The sequence below is a fragment of the Juglans regia genome, chromosome 3 (genome assembly GCF_001411555.2).
Source record: "Juglans regia cultivar Chandler chromosome 3, Walnut 2.0, whole genome shotgun sequence".
In the NCBI taxonomy this organism is placed as follows: Eukaryota; Viridiplantae; Streptophyta; class Magnoliopsida; order Fagales; family Juglandaceae; genus Juglans; species Juglans regia.
In genome coordinates this window covers 2,801,164-2,815,816 of record NC_049903.1, presented here as the reverse complement: position 1 = coordinate 2,815,816, position 14,653 = coordinate 2,801,164, and the positions used below count along the sequence as shown (strand labels likewise).

At 34.0% G+C, this 14,653-nt stretch overlaps 2 protein-coding genes across 3 annotated transcripts; one reads left to right on the top strand and one right to left on the bottom strand.

Moving 5' to 3' along the window:
- Positions 1 to 341: 341 nt before the first annotated feature.
- Positions 342 to 4,343, top strand: LOC109008103 (G patch domain-containing protein 11). Of its 2 annotated transcripts, XR_001998900.2 has the most exons (5): positions 342 to 607; positions 2,159 to 2,695; positions 3,315 to 3,380; positions 3,498 to 3,776; positions 3,946 to 4,343. XR_001998900.2 is itself a non-coding variant. In XM_018988081.2 (4 exons), exons 1-4 carry the CDS (start codon positions 470 to 472, stop codon positions 3,555 to 3,557), a joined length of 801 nt encoding a protein of 266 aa, XP_018843626.1. In that variant the 5' UTR covers positions 342 to 469; the 3' UTR covers positions 3,558 to 3,930. The 2 variants fall into 2 exon arrangements, 1 of the variants encoding a protein (XP_018843626.1); XM_018988081.2 differs by lacking the exon at positions 3,946 to 4,343 and having other exon boundaries at positions 3,498 to 3,930.
- Positions 4,344 to 5,094: 751 nt separating this feature from the next.
- LOC109008101 (squamosa promoter-binding-like protein 9) lies at positions 5,095 to 8,896 on the bottom strand. The gene is made up of 3 exons (XM_018988077.2): positions 8,171 to 8,896; positions 6,060 to 6,199; positions 5,095 to 5,933 (listed from the first exon to the last, which is right to left on the bottom strand). Exons 1-3 carry the CDS (start codon positions 8,545 to 8,547, stop codon positions 5,317 to 5,319), a joined length of 1,134 nt encoding a protein of 377 aa, XP_018843622.2. The 5' UTR covers positions 8,548 to 8,896; the 3' UTR covers positions 5,095 to 5,316.
- Between the last annotated feature and the right edge of the window lie 5,757 nt (positions 8,897 to 14,653).

Sequence of the window (14,653 nt, the reverse complement as noted above, 5' to 3'; positions counted from 1 at the left end):
ATGGAGTCGGTTTGGTGTTACGGGGTGCAAGAGAATTGTGTTAGAAACTTAGAAATGCCTAAGTGTCACGATGTTAGTGGCTGGTGCTAAAATGGGTTTGAAACCCATCCGGCTGGGAGATTTTCTTTTTCTCTATCTGATGACCCGGCGTCCACCTCGGCAAATTCCGTTACTCGTCATGCTTGCTGTGGGAATCCCATCCTCCCGAATCCATTATGTAGACCATGCACCCTCATTACGTGTTTGACGACCATTGCTCATTAATAAAGACAGATTGGGCTCTTCCCGATCACTGGCCGAGGCTCATCTAAGAAAGCCGACGAGTGACGATCATCTATAAAGTATGTCTCCTTGGGCCGCTACAGCTTCATAAAGCCCAGTATCGGGCCATCTGGTTTTCTCCCCCAAAGCCGAACTCCGTTTCCGTTGATTTTCATCTCCTCTCTCTCCTCGAGCATCAAACTCAAACATGGCTGAATCAACCCACAACGGAACAACCAATGGAGCAGCAGCGGAAGCGGAAACGGAAGAAGAAGATTATTTGGGGGACCTCTCTCGCTTCCTCCCTCTAGAAAACTCCAGCTCTGTGAACCCTTTATCCAAAAAGGTCGGTTTTATGCCATCTTTGGTTTCCCAAGAGAAAAAGAAAATACCATAGAACAAGAAATGATGAAATAGGGTACGGTTTTAGTACTTTTAATTACGCCTAACTTATAATTTTTACTTACTTTTTTCATTCCTATTGTGTCGAAATAGCGCATGGCTGCCCAATATTACACATATTACTCGATGACAAAACCCTATCAGTTCATCCCTCTAGTAAAATTAGAAACCGTAAAGCAATCATAATGTGGAAAAGAGTACTTTTTTCTTTTTAATTTTGTCTGGTTCCTGTGAGATTTTTTAGCTTGTTGATTTGGATTTAAATTTACCTCGAGAGGAATTTTTTTTTTTTTAAGATAAATTGAGGGAAGCTGATACTATAGGATATACACCCTCCGTTCTGTGCCAAGAAAAATGGGAGATGGTAAGAAGGGTAAACTAAATGTTGATGTTGTAATATTTTGGCGGTAGATTTAGCAAGTATGGGTTTTCGAAATTATGGGCTAATGTCATTGACGAGGAGGAAGAATTGAAAGTTGAGTTTCTTCTGTCCTACACTTTCTCAAGAACCAAACTAACTGCTAGGTTACTTCATATCTAATTAATCGTTAATCTTAGTTCAGGGATCTGAATGATCGTTTTGTAGCGTGTAGATGGAATATTTCTGTTGGATTGAGCTTTGCACAACAATTTGACTTCTATTAGCCGGATCTTCAGTTTGATAAAATGACAACGAACGAAATCTAAAGTTGGTTTCTTCAGTTTGTCAACAACCAATAGAATAGCCTATTTATACAGAATGGTAAAGGGGTCCCTCTATGATTGATGATCAAAGTTAAATCTTCTTTGTGTCTTGGTTTCGTGAAAACAAAGGTTCATCGTCACTGACTTGAATTATTCTTTTGCAATTCAATGTAGAGGAAATATGAGGTTACAACTCTATTCTTTCTATATTCTCTGTTGGCTTTTTTTGTGTGGAGCCTGGTTTTGTTTGTGTGCGGCCGAGTTTGATGACCCAACTTGACAAGGATTTGTTGCGTTTTTTCTTTGGTGGATTTTCAAGGAGGCTTGGGCTAATATATATTTTTTTTTACCCATTTTGTTCTTAATCCGACCCAAACCACTAATTATGGTTTACTATATATTGTATTAAACCCTTGTACGGCTGCAAATTAGGGCTTACTCATAGAGGAAAATACTAAATATACTTGAGAAAAACTTGCAAAAAACTTACTTCTCCGTATGTCATTTATTGATATGCTAAAAATCATGAAATTTGAAATTCAAAATTTGAATTTAAAAAAAAAAACTAACAAAATGAATATTGTAAGTAAAATTATAACTAAAAGTTTAAGTACATGTAGCGCTACTCTTACTATATATGCACTGTTCTCTGCAGCTCTATGTACATAGGCACATTACCGAACCACGTAAATGCTATGTTGTGTGTGATTGATTCCATTTTTGCTTTAAGTCTTTTTCTCTTATCATTCCTAACATTCTCTTCCCATATTTTACACTATAGAGAATTAGTATTTCCCTTTGTTTTCTTCAGATCTCCATCAATAGAACCCAACCTGTTCAATCCTCCAAGAAGCAATCCAAAACCCTGAACTGGCAAGAACGGCGTAGACTCGAAAGAGAAAAAAAGCAACAAGAAGAGGATGAGCGGACCTTAGCAAATGTGGAGGCCCCAATCCCACAATCCAACATCGGATTTAAGCTTCTGAAGCAAATGGGCTACACTCCTGGTTCAGCACTAGGTAAGGAGAAGTCAGGCAGGGCTGAACCAGTGGGGTTTGAGATTCGGCGATCACGAGCTGGGATTGGCCGAGAGGACCCCCATAAAGAAAAGAGAAAAAATGAGGAGATTGTGACTGAGAAGAAAAGGAGAAAGGAAGAGGTTTTGATGGTGGAGTTTGGATGTAGGCAGAAGTTACAGTGGAGGACTCGAAAAGTCGTAGTTAATTTCAAAAAAGCAAAGGCTGCTCTTGATCAATTGGAGAATAAGGAAGTTGTGGAGCCTAAGAAGAATGAGGATGAGGAGGAGGGTGAACAGGAGGAAGACGAAGAGGAGGAGATAACGGAAGAGGTTTGTTGTTTTCAATTTTTTTTTTTTTTTTTTTTTAACTTTGAAATTTTTGCTTTAGCTAGTTTTGTATTTTGGTACGTGGAAACTGGTTACTAGTGGAGCATTTCTTTTTTAGCTTATAGAGTAACTTGGTTCTAGTGTTGGAATGTAATGCAGTGGTTGGCGCAATATAATTGGAATTGAAATCATGTTTTTATAGTTATTCTGACTTGTATTGTGGAAGATTGGAGTGTCTTAGTGATTGTCATGGATCCAAATGTTGACAATTTTTTTTTTTTTTTTTTTTTGTGGGCTTGATGAATTATTACTTGCATTCTTTATCAGTGGGCTTGGTTATTAACATGAATTGTGGTTTGGAAACGGTGGCTTTTCTTCCATGGACTGATTTAGGTGACAATTAGGATTTGACTGGAAACTTACTTGGCATCACCTCATTCACAATGTTTGGGTATGAAAATTGCATCAACAAAAAAGAACATTGTTTTGCTATCTACCATCTTAATATGGCCAAGATTTTCATTTTTGATCTCTCTTCATCAGTTATACTTGTTTCTAAGTTCATTACTTGTTTACCTTAGTAAATCTCTAGTGGGTGATGATCACAGTACACTACATGCAGGACTTGCTGGATATATTGATGAAACTGAGAGATGAACATCAGTACTGCCTCTTCTGTGGATGTCGGGTAAGTTGACTTTAATTATGTAGTACTTGAAAGGCCATGCTGAAGATTGTTTGGGTTGCCATTCATGATGTTAAACTCCAAATTCTAAACCCCCCCCCTCCAAAAAAACTTTTCCAGTACGAATCAATGGAGTCTCTGTTGGCCAACTGCCCTGGAACTGATGAAGACGACCACTGAACTAGGAGTTCCTAACTCACTTCCCCTGCGCATGATGAGATCAGTGGAAACAAGTTTCCAAGACGCAATGTTATCCAGGGTTGTCATCAAGGATGAGATCTGCAGTGGAAACAAGATTTTCAAGAGGGATTTTATCCAAGGTTTTCATCAAGGATTAGATCTGGCATACCGTTGAAAATTCTTCCACCATTCTATCATTTAAAGGATAGAGAACCATAGGTAAAAAAGTTGAAGAATGTGCTGAATTCTCTCATGGATCAGTTGTGCATGTATTTAGGATCTCAGGCACTAACTAATATGACGATATTGTATAGAAAGGTGGAAGAACTTGATCTATATATTTTGAGGAAATTAATAAATTCATGTTGGTCTACTTTTGCTATCCCAGATGATTGAAGTCCTTGCCGATATCAAATGATATTTCCCCCGGTTCTCTACTGCATATTGGAATGCACTTATCTACGGGACACCGTCTCACATCACTATAATGTTGTTCATAGAGATTCCAGGGTCCATCAGTCAATGAAAATTTTTCTGCCGGTTAATATACCCTCTCACCTAGAGCGGTGAATTAGTTGTGCAAATAGGCCACCGGACGTACTTCAAATGCTGGTCTGGAAATTGGAATTGAGCTTTTCTGCATTCCCAATTGAACGAGATGTCAAACAGGTTTCTAATATAACTTTCTATTTCATGTAGCTTTCAATTGAAACCAATATAGGCGTTTTAAGTCCCAAAACACTTGTTCCAAAAAGTAAATTCTTCAGCATTCGTTACAAATTATGTTCATGTATTATGGTGAGCTTATAGTTTTATAGGTGCCAATTATTAGCAGTTATCATCTTCTTGATTTTGAAAAGTATACGCGCAATTATTTTCAGGAGCCATCTTTCTGAGTAGTGGAACGTCTCGTTAACTTAACATGGAAGATTTAAGTGTGATTTGGATTTAAAGATGAGTTGAGATAGTTTATAAATAGTAGAATAAAAATTAAATTATTTATTATATTTTGTGTGAAAATTTGATAAAGTTATTTTGAAATTTGAAAAAGTTGAATTGTTTATTATATTGTGTAAAAATTTAAAAAAATTGTAATAATAAAATGAGATGAAATAAAGTGAGTTGAGATGGATTTCAAATTCAAACAAGGCCTTAACGTTTTTTTATCTACCAAAATTTGCCAATGAAACCATGGACTTCCCAAAAAGATATTTCGATTGGGCGTGTAAGAATTTGCCGTTTCGAACAAAATCCATAGCACCAATCTCGCCTTCAGTTCGTCTATTCTCGCTCCAATCTCCAGTTGTTGGGCATCGTTATTCAGAATACATGTATCTATCACATCCTATCGATGAAGGATTTATCCTCGGTTGGAGAGGTGCTGGACTAGTACAAAGGGTTTCATGGCACTTGAAAAAAGAGTTCGTGTGTTGCTGCTGCGCAAAGACATGGGATTCTTGCTGCCACGGCCAGAAAGCAGCTGGTGCGCAAGGCACCAGACCATATCACAATGAACTCCACCATTTTAAGCCACTCATACAACACCAAACATTATCAGATGATTCCAAAAGTGAAGTAGCAAGATGCGAACAAGGTAGTGAAAACTGAACACCTTGCTTCTCGGTTTTAGAAATTTTAAACACCACAGACCAAGAGTAACATAGGGTTTATCCCAACAAAAAGACATGATCACCTGCCAAACATTCAAAAGTATTTAGTGGATAAGATGTCCATACGAACCAGAGCACAAATCGGGCAGTCAAAGTGACCAGTGCAAATGCTGAGGGGAGGAGTCATAAGCCCTGGAGTGCTCGATTTCCATGTATTGCCTCCTCTGTTGAGAGGGCTCAAGCTCACCAGCAAACTGACCATTGAGAGGCTGAGAAATATGGTTTAAACCTGTATCAGGGGGCATCTCGTGTGAACTGCCACCAGCCTCATTGCCCTTCAAATCCCATGAGCTGCTTGAAAACTGATTGACAACTGTACCGTGAGGAGCTGTTGGTTGAGCCATAGGTGCCCTTTCGGCATTCAAGTCCTTCACTCCAAGACCTGATGTTTGGCTTCTGGAGACCCATGTTTGATTTGACAGAAGAGAGAGAGCACAGCTTGAGTCAAAGACTCCTGTGAAGCATTCTCCTGGACCAATTCTAGGACCAGGATAACAGACCTCCCTTGCTGAACCTTGCAGATAAAGGTCAGATGGAGGGTTTTCAGTGTCTCTTTGCCATGGATGTGGCAGAGACTTCCCTGGCGAAGTGGTAGTTTGATTTCCAGGTACCTGCTCAGACGATCTAGTAGTTAGCCATGCATCCCTCCCAGTAAGCCTTGGATATGCAGTGAAGTCCATCAGAAAACCTCCTCTACCGCTGTTGCCTGTCATTTTAAGAATCAAACAATTAACCTTAAGTTTTTAAGCTCGTAAATGAAAACCACATATTTGTCCGCAGTTAAATAGCAAAGTCGGAGTTTGAAAATTATATTCTACTAAGAACGTCTAACCAAAGATAGATGAGGAAAGTCGGCCATAGCGCAAGGACAATGATGATCCAGGTGGGGGCTTTCTCCTTCGTTCATTATGCCCAGCAAGGCGCCTACGACAACTTCTCTTTCCTTGGTCAAATTCAGGAAGCCGATGAAATCTGGGTAGAGACTAATACAGTAGCTATTAGTTTGGATATATAATGCATTCCTGTCTATTATTTGGTAAAAAAAGCAAACCTTTAGTAGTAGAAATTTGATACAAGAAAATGAGGCATAAAAATATAAAGTAGAACCATTAAAATATTAATAAGGTTAGGTTGGCTAATTGCTTGCCCCTATGATGTGGCATGCTCTTCATTGTCCCTGAGAAGTAACTGCAAAAGTTGAGTAACCTCACATGATATCTGTTCAATGCACATGACTATGCAGAGACAAGCTCTCAAACTTCAAAGTGCACAAGGAGCCCAATCTCGGTATGCGAAAGACATCCCAGGTACGATTGGGTGAGGTCAGAAATTTCAATTGATGAGGTACCCCCAAAAAAGGGGAATAAAAGCTTGAATTGAACCTCAAGAGAGACTATCATATCATGCCATATTACTCAGTTGTATCCACTTCGTTTCCCTGGACTCGTCAGGGCATCCTATAGGCAACATATATTCATCATACAAGAATTTGAAGGATTCCTTAGTTGTTTCTTTTAGGGGGTGGGGGTGTAAACAGGTCTGCGATTCACTAACCTCCAGTCGTGCACCCCACACAATGCCACCAACTACAATGGGTGAGCAAAAATTTAACTAGGTACATGCACGCACTTGAAAGAACCGCTAGCCTACCTGGCTCTTTCAAGCATGTGAAGTTAACCCTAGGTCTTGCTTTAACTACCATACAAGAAAAGAAAGAAGGAAATAGAATTAAGTCATCCGATGCATGAAGATGGAGAAGCTGGAATGCATTCAGAAGAAAGTCATTTAAAAGATTAACAGATTCACATGACTGATTAACTTCCTTTGATGACCCTCACAGATCAATCTCTATTCCATTTCAACTCAGCTCCGATTTCTAAATTACCAACTACAGCAAACAAAGAAGAGAAACTCAAGAACATTCAGCTTCACATGACTAATTAACTTCCTTTGATGACGCTCACAGATCAATCTCTATTCCATTTCAAGTCACCACAGATTTCTAAATTACCAACTACAGCAAACAAAGAAGAGAAAGTCAAGAACATTCAGCTTCTCATGACTTCTCGACAGTAGTCTGATTGACAGGTCCCATAACTCATATGGTCGTGCTCCCCACATGAGATATGGGTTGCTCATGATCCTACATGACAATGCTCTAAATAAAGAACTTAGTTTAGATTTTTCAACTTGCACATCAATTTACAGATTTACGCATTCCAACGAAATATATAGCAAGCTACAGTTGTCTGTTGAACGCAGTTTGATTGCACCTAAGTATTTGATAGTGATATGCTCAGAAGACGACATATTCTCGAAGTTGGGATGGAAATGATCATCCGTCGATGAACACACTCGCACACACATATTTTTTTATAGGTAATCAAGAAGTTATATTCATAGAAATAGGCAAAGCCCAGGTACACAGGAAGTATAATACATGAGGAACTGAACAACCACCATAACTGTCCAGTCACGAAACAACAATGCCTGCCCACATCAACCCCCAATTTTTTTTTCTTTATGATAATTTTCTTCGTAGAAATCAAGGCAATGCCAGTCGTATACAAGAGAATCAACTCCCAAACTAATGAAACACACTTGAAACGGATAGACAATTAACCCAAAAAAACCCAAAATTCCATCTCACTGAAAACTTGTAGAACAACAATAATCCAGAGGAAAATGGCGCAAAACCGACCAACAATGTTACTTAAAATCAAAGCACAGCTCCAAATAGCCATCTATACATGCAGAAACACAACACCGGACCAAATAATAAACAACCAAACAAATTCCAGAGCCACAAGTAACAGGAAGTGAAATCCACAAAAGATCATAACCAGAATAACGAATAAAAATCTGGAATCAAATTTAAGTATTGCCAATGCTTCGAATTTTTTTTTTCTGAAGTGTTGCAATGAAAAAGAAAAGTGACTAAACCTGCTGCACTGCTGACAAAACCTCTGCTCGAGGCCGGCAACAATGACCTTAGGTGACTTCGAATGCATGCCACAGACTTTGTGCCTGGAATAGTAAGCCTTAGAGTCGCTCAGATCTGCCTTACACCCTTCGACTTGACACCGAGGTGGCTGAACCCCCTGCAGCACACCACCACCCCTCACCTTCTTCGGCGGGCTAGACCCGGAAGACGAGGACCCGGTCGCACCACTCTGTTTGGTCGGAGCCCCAGGACCAGCATCCTCAAAATAGATTTTCTGCCCGAATTTCAAGCCGTTGAGAGATTCGGAGGACGAGATGGGTGGAGAAGCAGACGACGAGCCTCCCGAGTCGGCCAGAGAGCTCGAACCCATTTCCATTCGTACCCTCTAAAGCCCATCCATCGCAACTTCGATCGTAAAAAAAACACTGTTTCAAACTATTATAGGCGTGTCGCTGCGGTTGAGGGAACAGAGAGAGAGAGAGATACGATTTGTTCAGAGAATCAGAGGTGAAGTAAGAGAGTGAAGAAGACTGGGAGGGGGAGCGGGGGGAGGTTAGAAAAGCAAAGCAGTGACCTGACACTGGGCCATGCCAGCAGAGGTGAATTGAGTTGTATCGTATGGTACACTGAGGGACCGTCAGAACTCAGATGGTGGAGAGGAAAAAGATCCAGAGAGAGAGAGAGAGCAGAGAAACTAATAAGGGGTGTGTACTTTTGGGTTTGATGAGGAGCTTTCACGAGCCGCAGCTCGCTATCTCTTTAAACAATCGCTCGAGCTGTCGTTTTTAGACATCTTTTTCCCTCTGCCCTCCCTGTGTGCAGCATGCCTGGGCTTATTAGGGGCACAGCACTGCTATTGGGATTACATTTGACGGGAAATGTCTAATAAACCCACCGGCTGCTTGTTGACTGTGTGTTCCATATGACTACTTTTGTATAATGGCATCGGGGTAAAAGTGTCAGCACAATTTTTTCCAAAAGTAACATTTTTTTTTTAAGAGAATATAAAAAAGCTGGTCTCTGATGTTGCGTTTTATTTCAGTGTATTTCTACTCAATCCTACATTATATATTATTTTTTTATTTTTATTCTCGTTAAATTAAATAAATATTTTTGCTCATTATTTATATACCATATATTTAAGTTTTGTTTAATTGTTAGACTCAACTAAATTTAATTCCGTTTAATTTAATTTTAAGTTAAGGCTAACTTCTAAATATTCAATTCTCAAATTATTAAATTTATCTCAACTCAAAAACTCATCTCAAATTATTAAATACTCATAAATATATTTAATATCATTTTAACATTCAAATACATTTAAACTCATTTTAGGTGAATCACATAAAATTCACATCATCATCTCAACTCACTACTATTCATAAAAGAATTCAGTTCAACTCAACTCAATTCAACTCAGAATCCAAACACAATCTTAATAAAAATAAAATAAAAAATCAGTATAATGTATAATATAAAGAGAGTATAATTTTTCTATCTAATGAAAAACGGAACTTGCAAAGCTACACATTCTAACAAAGTAGTTACCAGTTACTTGATTTTAAAAATTTAGCAGTTGAACTTCTGAGTTTTTTTTTTTTTTTTTTAAAAAAAGAAAAAAATAATTTGTGCCCAAATTCCCCATAATTATTATTTTTCAATATATATATTTTTGAAACTTAATTTAAATATTATGGATCTCGATTTTTAAAGGATTTAGACATTATATAACTGTATTTAGTGTTTTTATAAAACTAAAAATGATTTTAAATTTTCCTTAAACACATAATTTATAGATACGAACTTTTTTGGACCGAATACAAACTAAAGTATATGATTCGGAAAGCATGGTGCTATTTCTTTAATCATAAATGGACATATTATAATCAAACTCAATAAATAAATAAACATATTATTGTTATTCTTATCATCACCATATTCTGTTGATTTGAAGATGTTTAAATAAAAAAAGACCGAGAAATGAGTTTTTTGAGCCCAACAACTCTTTTGGACCTCACTTTTTATACATGAGAGAGACAAGGAGGTTCCAAGTGTCAAGTCAAGAATTTATGGAGATAATTATTAAATAATTTTTGTACAATTATTTGAATAAAATATTATATATTTCTCAAATTAAATTCATCATAATCGTCCAAACGTGAAATTAAAATAATCATAGAATAATTGTCTTTCCATCACTTCTTGAGACAGATAGAGCAACCCAAAGAAAGAAAAGAAAGGGGTCTCGACTCTCGCATCCATCAGGCCTCAGGCGGCTGGCTGGCTGGCTGGCTGGCTGGCTGGGGCCTCCTCCTCCATCGGCATCGATAAACAAACCTGTAGAGTAGGTAAAATAAAAACTGCCAATAATTAATTCATTGTAAAATTTGCAAAAAGAGGGTAGATCTGGTTGATGACATAACCAGGATTAAGTAAGCATGACCAAAGGCCTGCCTGGGCCTAACCTACCACCCTAAAAGATGGAAAAGTAAAAACACACAAAGGCCCTCTAATATTCAATACATTTATTCTTATTTTTTATAAAATAATGTTATTTTTATAAATATTTTATAAAAATATCTCTTTTTTCAAAATATTATTATATAAAATATTATAAAAAAATTACCTATATTTATTATTTTTTATTGTAATTACTGTATGCAAATAAATGACAACTAGAGTGTCACATGACCTTAAAAAAAAAAAAAAAATTTTGAAGTCCACGTTTACCACCTCGGAATTCGGAAACTTTAAATAATATATATATATATATATATCATATATGTGAAAGCAAGGATGTGACATGTTTTTGGGGACTTGATGACCTGCTGGCATGTCTCGGCGTCGTCTTTCTATTTTTCTTCTTAATAAATTCCTCTCTACTTCTTTATTATTATTTTTCTTTTTCATTTTTCATTTTTCATTTTTATTTATGAAGCAACGAGGGACGGAACTATCACGGATTGTTCTTTTGAGATCGAGTTCAGCACGAAAATGTATGAGTTTATATAAAAATTAAATAACATATTATTAAAATATATTTTTTAATAATATTTTATTTTAAAATTTGAAAAAAATTAATTAATTATTTTATTTTATATAAAATTTTAAAAAATTTATAATGATTATATAACATGAAATCAGTTAAAAAGAGTTATGAAAATAAATAAGATTTAGACAACATTTAGATGTTGAACTGAGTTAAGTTAAGTTGAGTTGATAAAATATTATTAGAATATTATTTTTTAATATTATTATTATTTTAATATTAAAAAAAGTTGAATTGTTTGTTATATCTTATGTTAGAATTTGAAAAAATTATAATTATGAGTTGAAAGGAATTGAGGATCCCTAGACCGTATTTAGATATTAATTGAATTGAATTGAGTTAAAATGAAAATTAAAAGTTGAATAAAATATTGTTAAAATATTAATTTTTAATATTATTATTATTTTAAAATTTAAAAAAATTAAATTATTTATTATATTTTATGTTAAAATTTAAAAAAATTGTAATGATTAAATAAAGTGAATTGAAATAAGTTGAGATGGATTTAAGATCCAAACTGACCTAATTATCTTTGCAGGCCCGAAGGGAACATACCCTCCCACCAGCTCATCTTTTGACTTATTTTCAATTCAATTCAATTCATCTAAACTCATTTTATTTTATATAATTATTATATTTTTTAAAATCTTTTAAATAAAATATAAATAATTCAACTTTTTTAATTCTTAAAATAAAATTAATATTTTAATAATATTCTATTCAATTTTTAAATTTTATCTCATCTTGTCTCAACTCACTATTCATACCTTCCTTTTAAATATTTTTAATCTCCAAGGAGTTAATCAACTTCCTTAATGTCAGATTTCCACAATTAATATTTAAAATTCTTCGTGTTTCGTAAATGTGCGATACACAATTGACATTTTTTTTTCATCTCATTGAACTCATAGGTAAATATTTGGCCATTCGAAGAGACAATGCCCCCTCACCTTAAAAGAAGAGTAACGTTTGAAGAGAGAGGTTTAAGTGACATCTAGACCTATAATTTAAAATAACTAATTCATAATATAATTAAAACTTATTAAAATTATTATAAATAGCAATAACTTATTATTTTCAAACAATATGCAATTCCTGGAGTATTCTGTGACTAACTTTTAAATCACGATAAGATAATTTTAATCGCAATAAAAATAATTTTATAAAAACATGTTTTTGTTATATCAGTTGAAAGAAAAGAGAGATGAGTGACTGATGGATTGATACTAGAGCACTAGTATTTGACTCATTAAATGAGTCCAATCTTTAAAATTTGACGATTTTAGTTTTAAAATTTTGACATTAAATTTATCATATGCTCAAATATCAAGCTTTTAATTATAGTACATTTTATTTCATATTCAAATTTGAAGACTCACTATTCATACTCTATAATCATTATTTTATTTACTTAAATTATTGTTTTCCAATTTTGAACCACAATATATTTAAGTTGAAAAATAATAATTTAAATATCAAATTAAATTACTAATTAATATATAGTTAGCGTAATTGTAAAATATGAATAAAATAAATTAAAAATATTATTATTAATAATATTATTTTGATGAATCTAATAGCTAATTCAATGTTAGGTTATAAATAGAAAAATTTTAAATTTATAAAAAATATATACTTTATATCAAATTTTAAAAATAAAAATGATAAATAAAATGCTCTAATGGGTCTGAAATAAGGTTGTGATGTGGAGCACTTTTTTCTAATTCTACATCGGCTCTGATGTCAAAGTCTGCCCCCTCCCTCCCAACATTAAAAACCAAAGGTGCCAAAGCTGTCGTTAGAGCACCAAATTAGATTGCAGAGATATGCGGGTAAGTTTGTTTTGGCAGAGAGGAATTTAATGTATTAGTTACTGTTTACTTTAACACTTTATATTTATAATTTTTTTATAAGATTTGGAATATTTTTTTTTATAGGATATAAGTGTAAGATACCAAATAATAATTAATGCATAAATTTTTTTTATCAATCATTATTTATTTTTACAGTTCACACTTATATTTTTTTTCAATAAAATTTGAGAATATTTTTCTTAAAATGTGGAGTGTAAAATAATAAATAGTAACTTATACATATAATTTTTTTTTTTTTGACAAATCATTTATTTCAAGCTCCTTTAGTAGGATGTTGTGTAACGCGTTGCATACGATAACGGTTATTAGTAAATATTTAATACGCACAAATGTTGATTCATGGATTTTGTTAGCATTAGGGGTAATAGGTCCGGTTTGATCCAATTTTAGATAAATTTTGAGATCGAATAAGTATGTATTGATTTTATATTTTCAATAATCGATTCTGCACCGGTTATTCTCCTAAACCGGTACTTTCTATTTTACCGATTCGGTCTGATTTTTCAGTTTTAATATACTGCATACTATATTATATAATATATATAATAGTATATAATATTATAGGGATAATATATTATAGTATATTATAATATATATTATAATTGTATTATAGAGTATAGTGATATATTATAGTGATATAGTATTAGTATAACTATTAATACAATGGACTGTAGTAATATAAGATTTTAAAATTTAATATTATATTAATTAGTAATTTATCATATAATACAAAACTATTTTATATATAATTATACATTATATATAAAAGTTATATATAAAAAATTATAATATATTTGAACCGGTTCGGTTTTTCTTTTTCTAAAATCGGAACTGAACCGATTTTGACTGATTTTAAGAAAAATAAAACTGATACCGGACCGAACCAAACTCGTTACCGGACCAAATCCACCAGTTCAATCCAATCTACAGGTTCACCAATTTTTTTTTTACACCCCCAATTTGCATTACACAATTTCTTGCATGCGTGATTCTCATTCTATCATATAATTATAATTATTTATATAAATTATAAATCTATTTATAAAGAAAATTACTACATACACAAAGAGATTGTTTAAAAAAAAAATCATAATTGATATAACTTTACGTGATGTATTAAATCTATTTTATATTAAAATAATTTTATAATTTGGCGAATTACATCAATTCATATCAAATTGTGAAAATATTGGGTTTGGGATAGGTTAGAGGTCCATTAGAGAATGTGACCCTCCCTCGTATCTTCCCTGTGCAGACTATTTCGACTAATGGATGGGTCCAAAAGGATTACCATAAATGCGGATGAACACCAAGCCGAAGAGTTAACGACTAAAGCATGTGCAATGTGCATTCCTAGAATCACATATTTGCGTGATCTAGACCAATATCATAATATTTAGATATGAAAAATGCTACTTGAATCGATAAAAGTGATCGATTGAATTTTTTCTTATTTAATTATTAAATAAGTGATTATTAGTGAATTAATATTTTTTTAAAGAATATTTAAAGATATATAAAAAAATGTTCGAAATAAAGGAGAAAAAAAATACATTTGT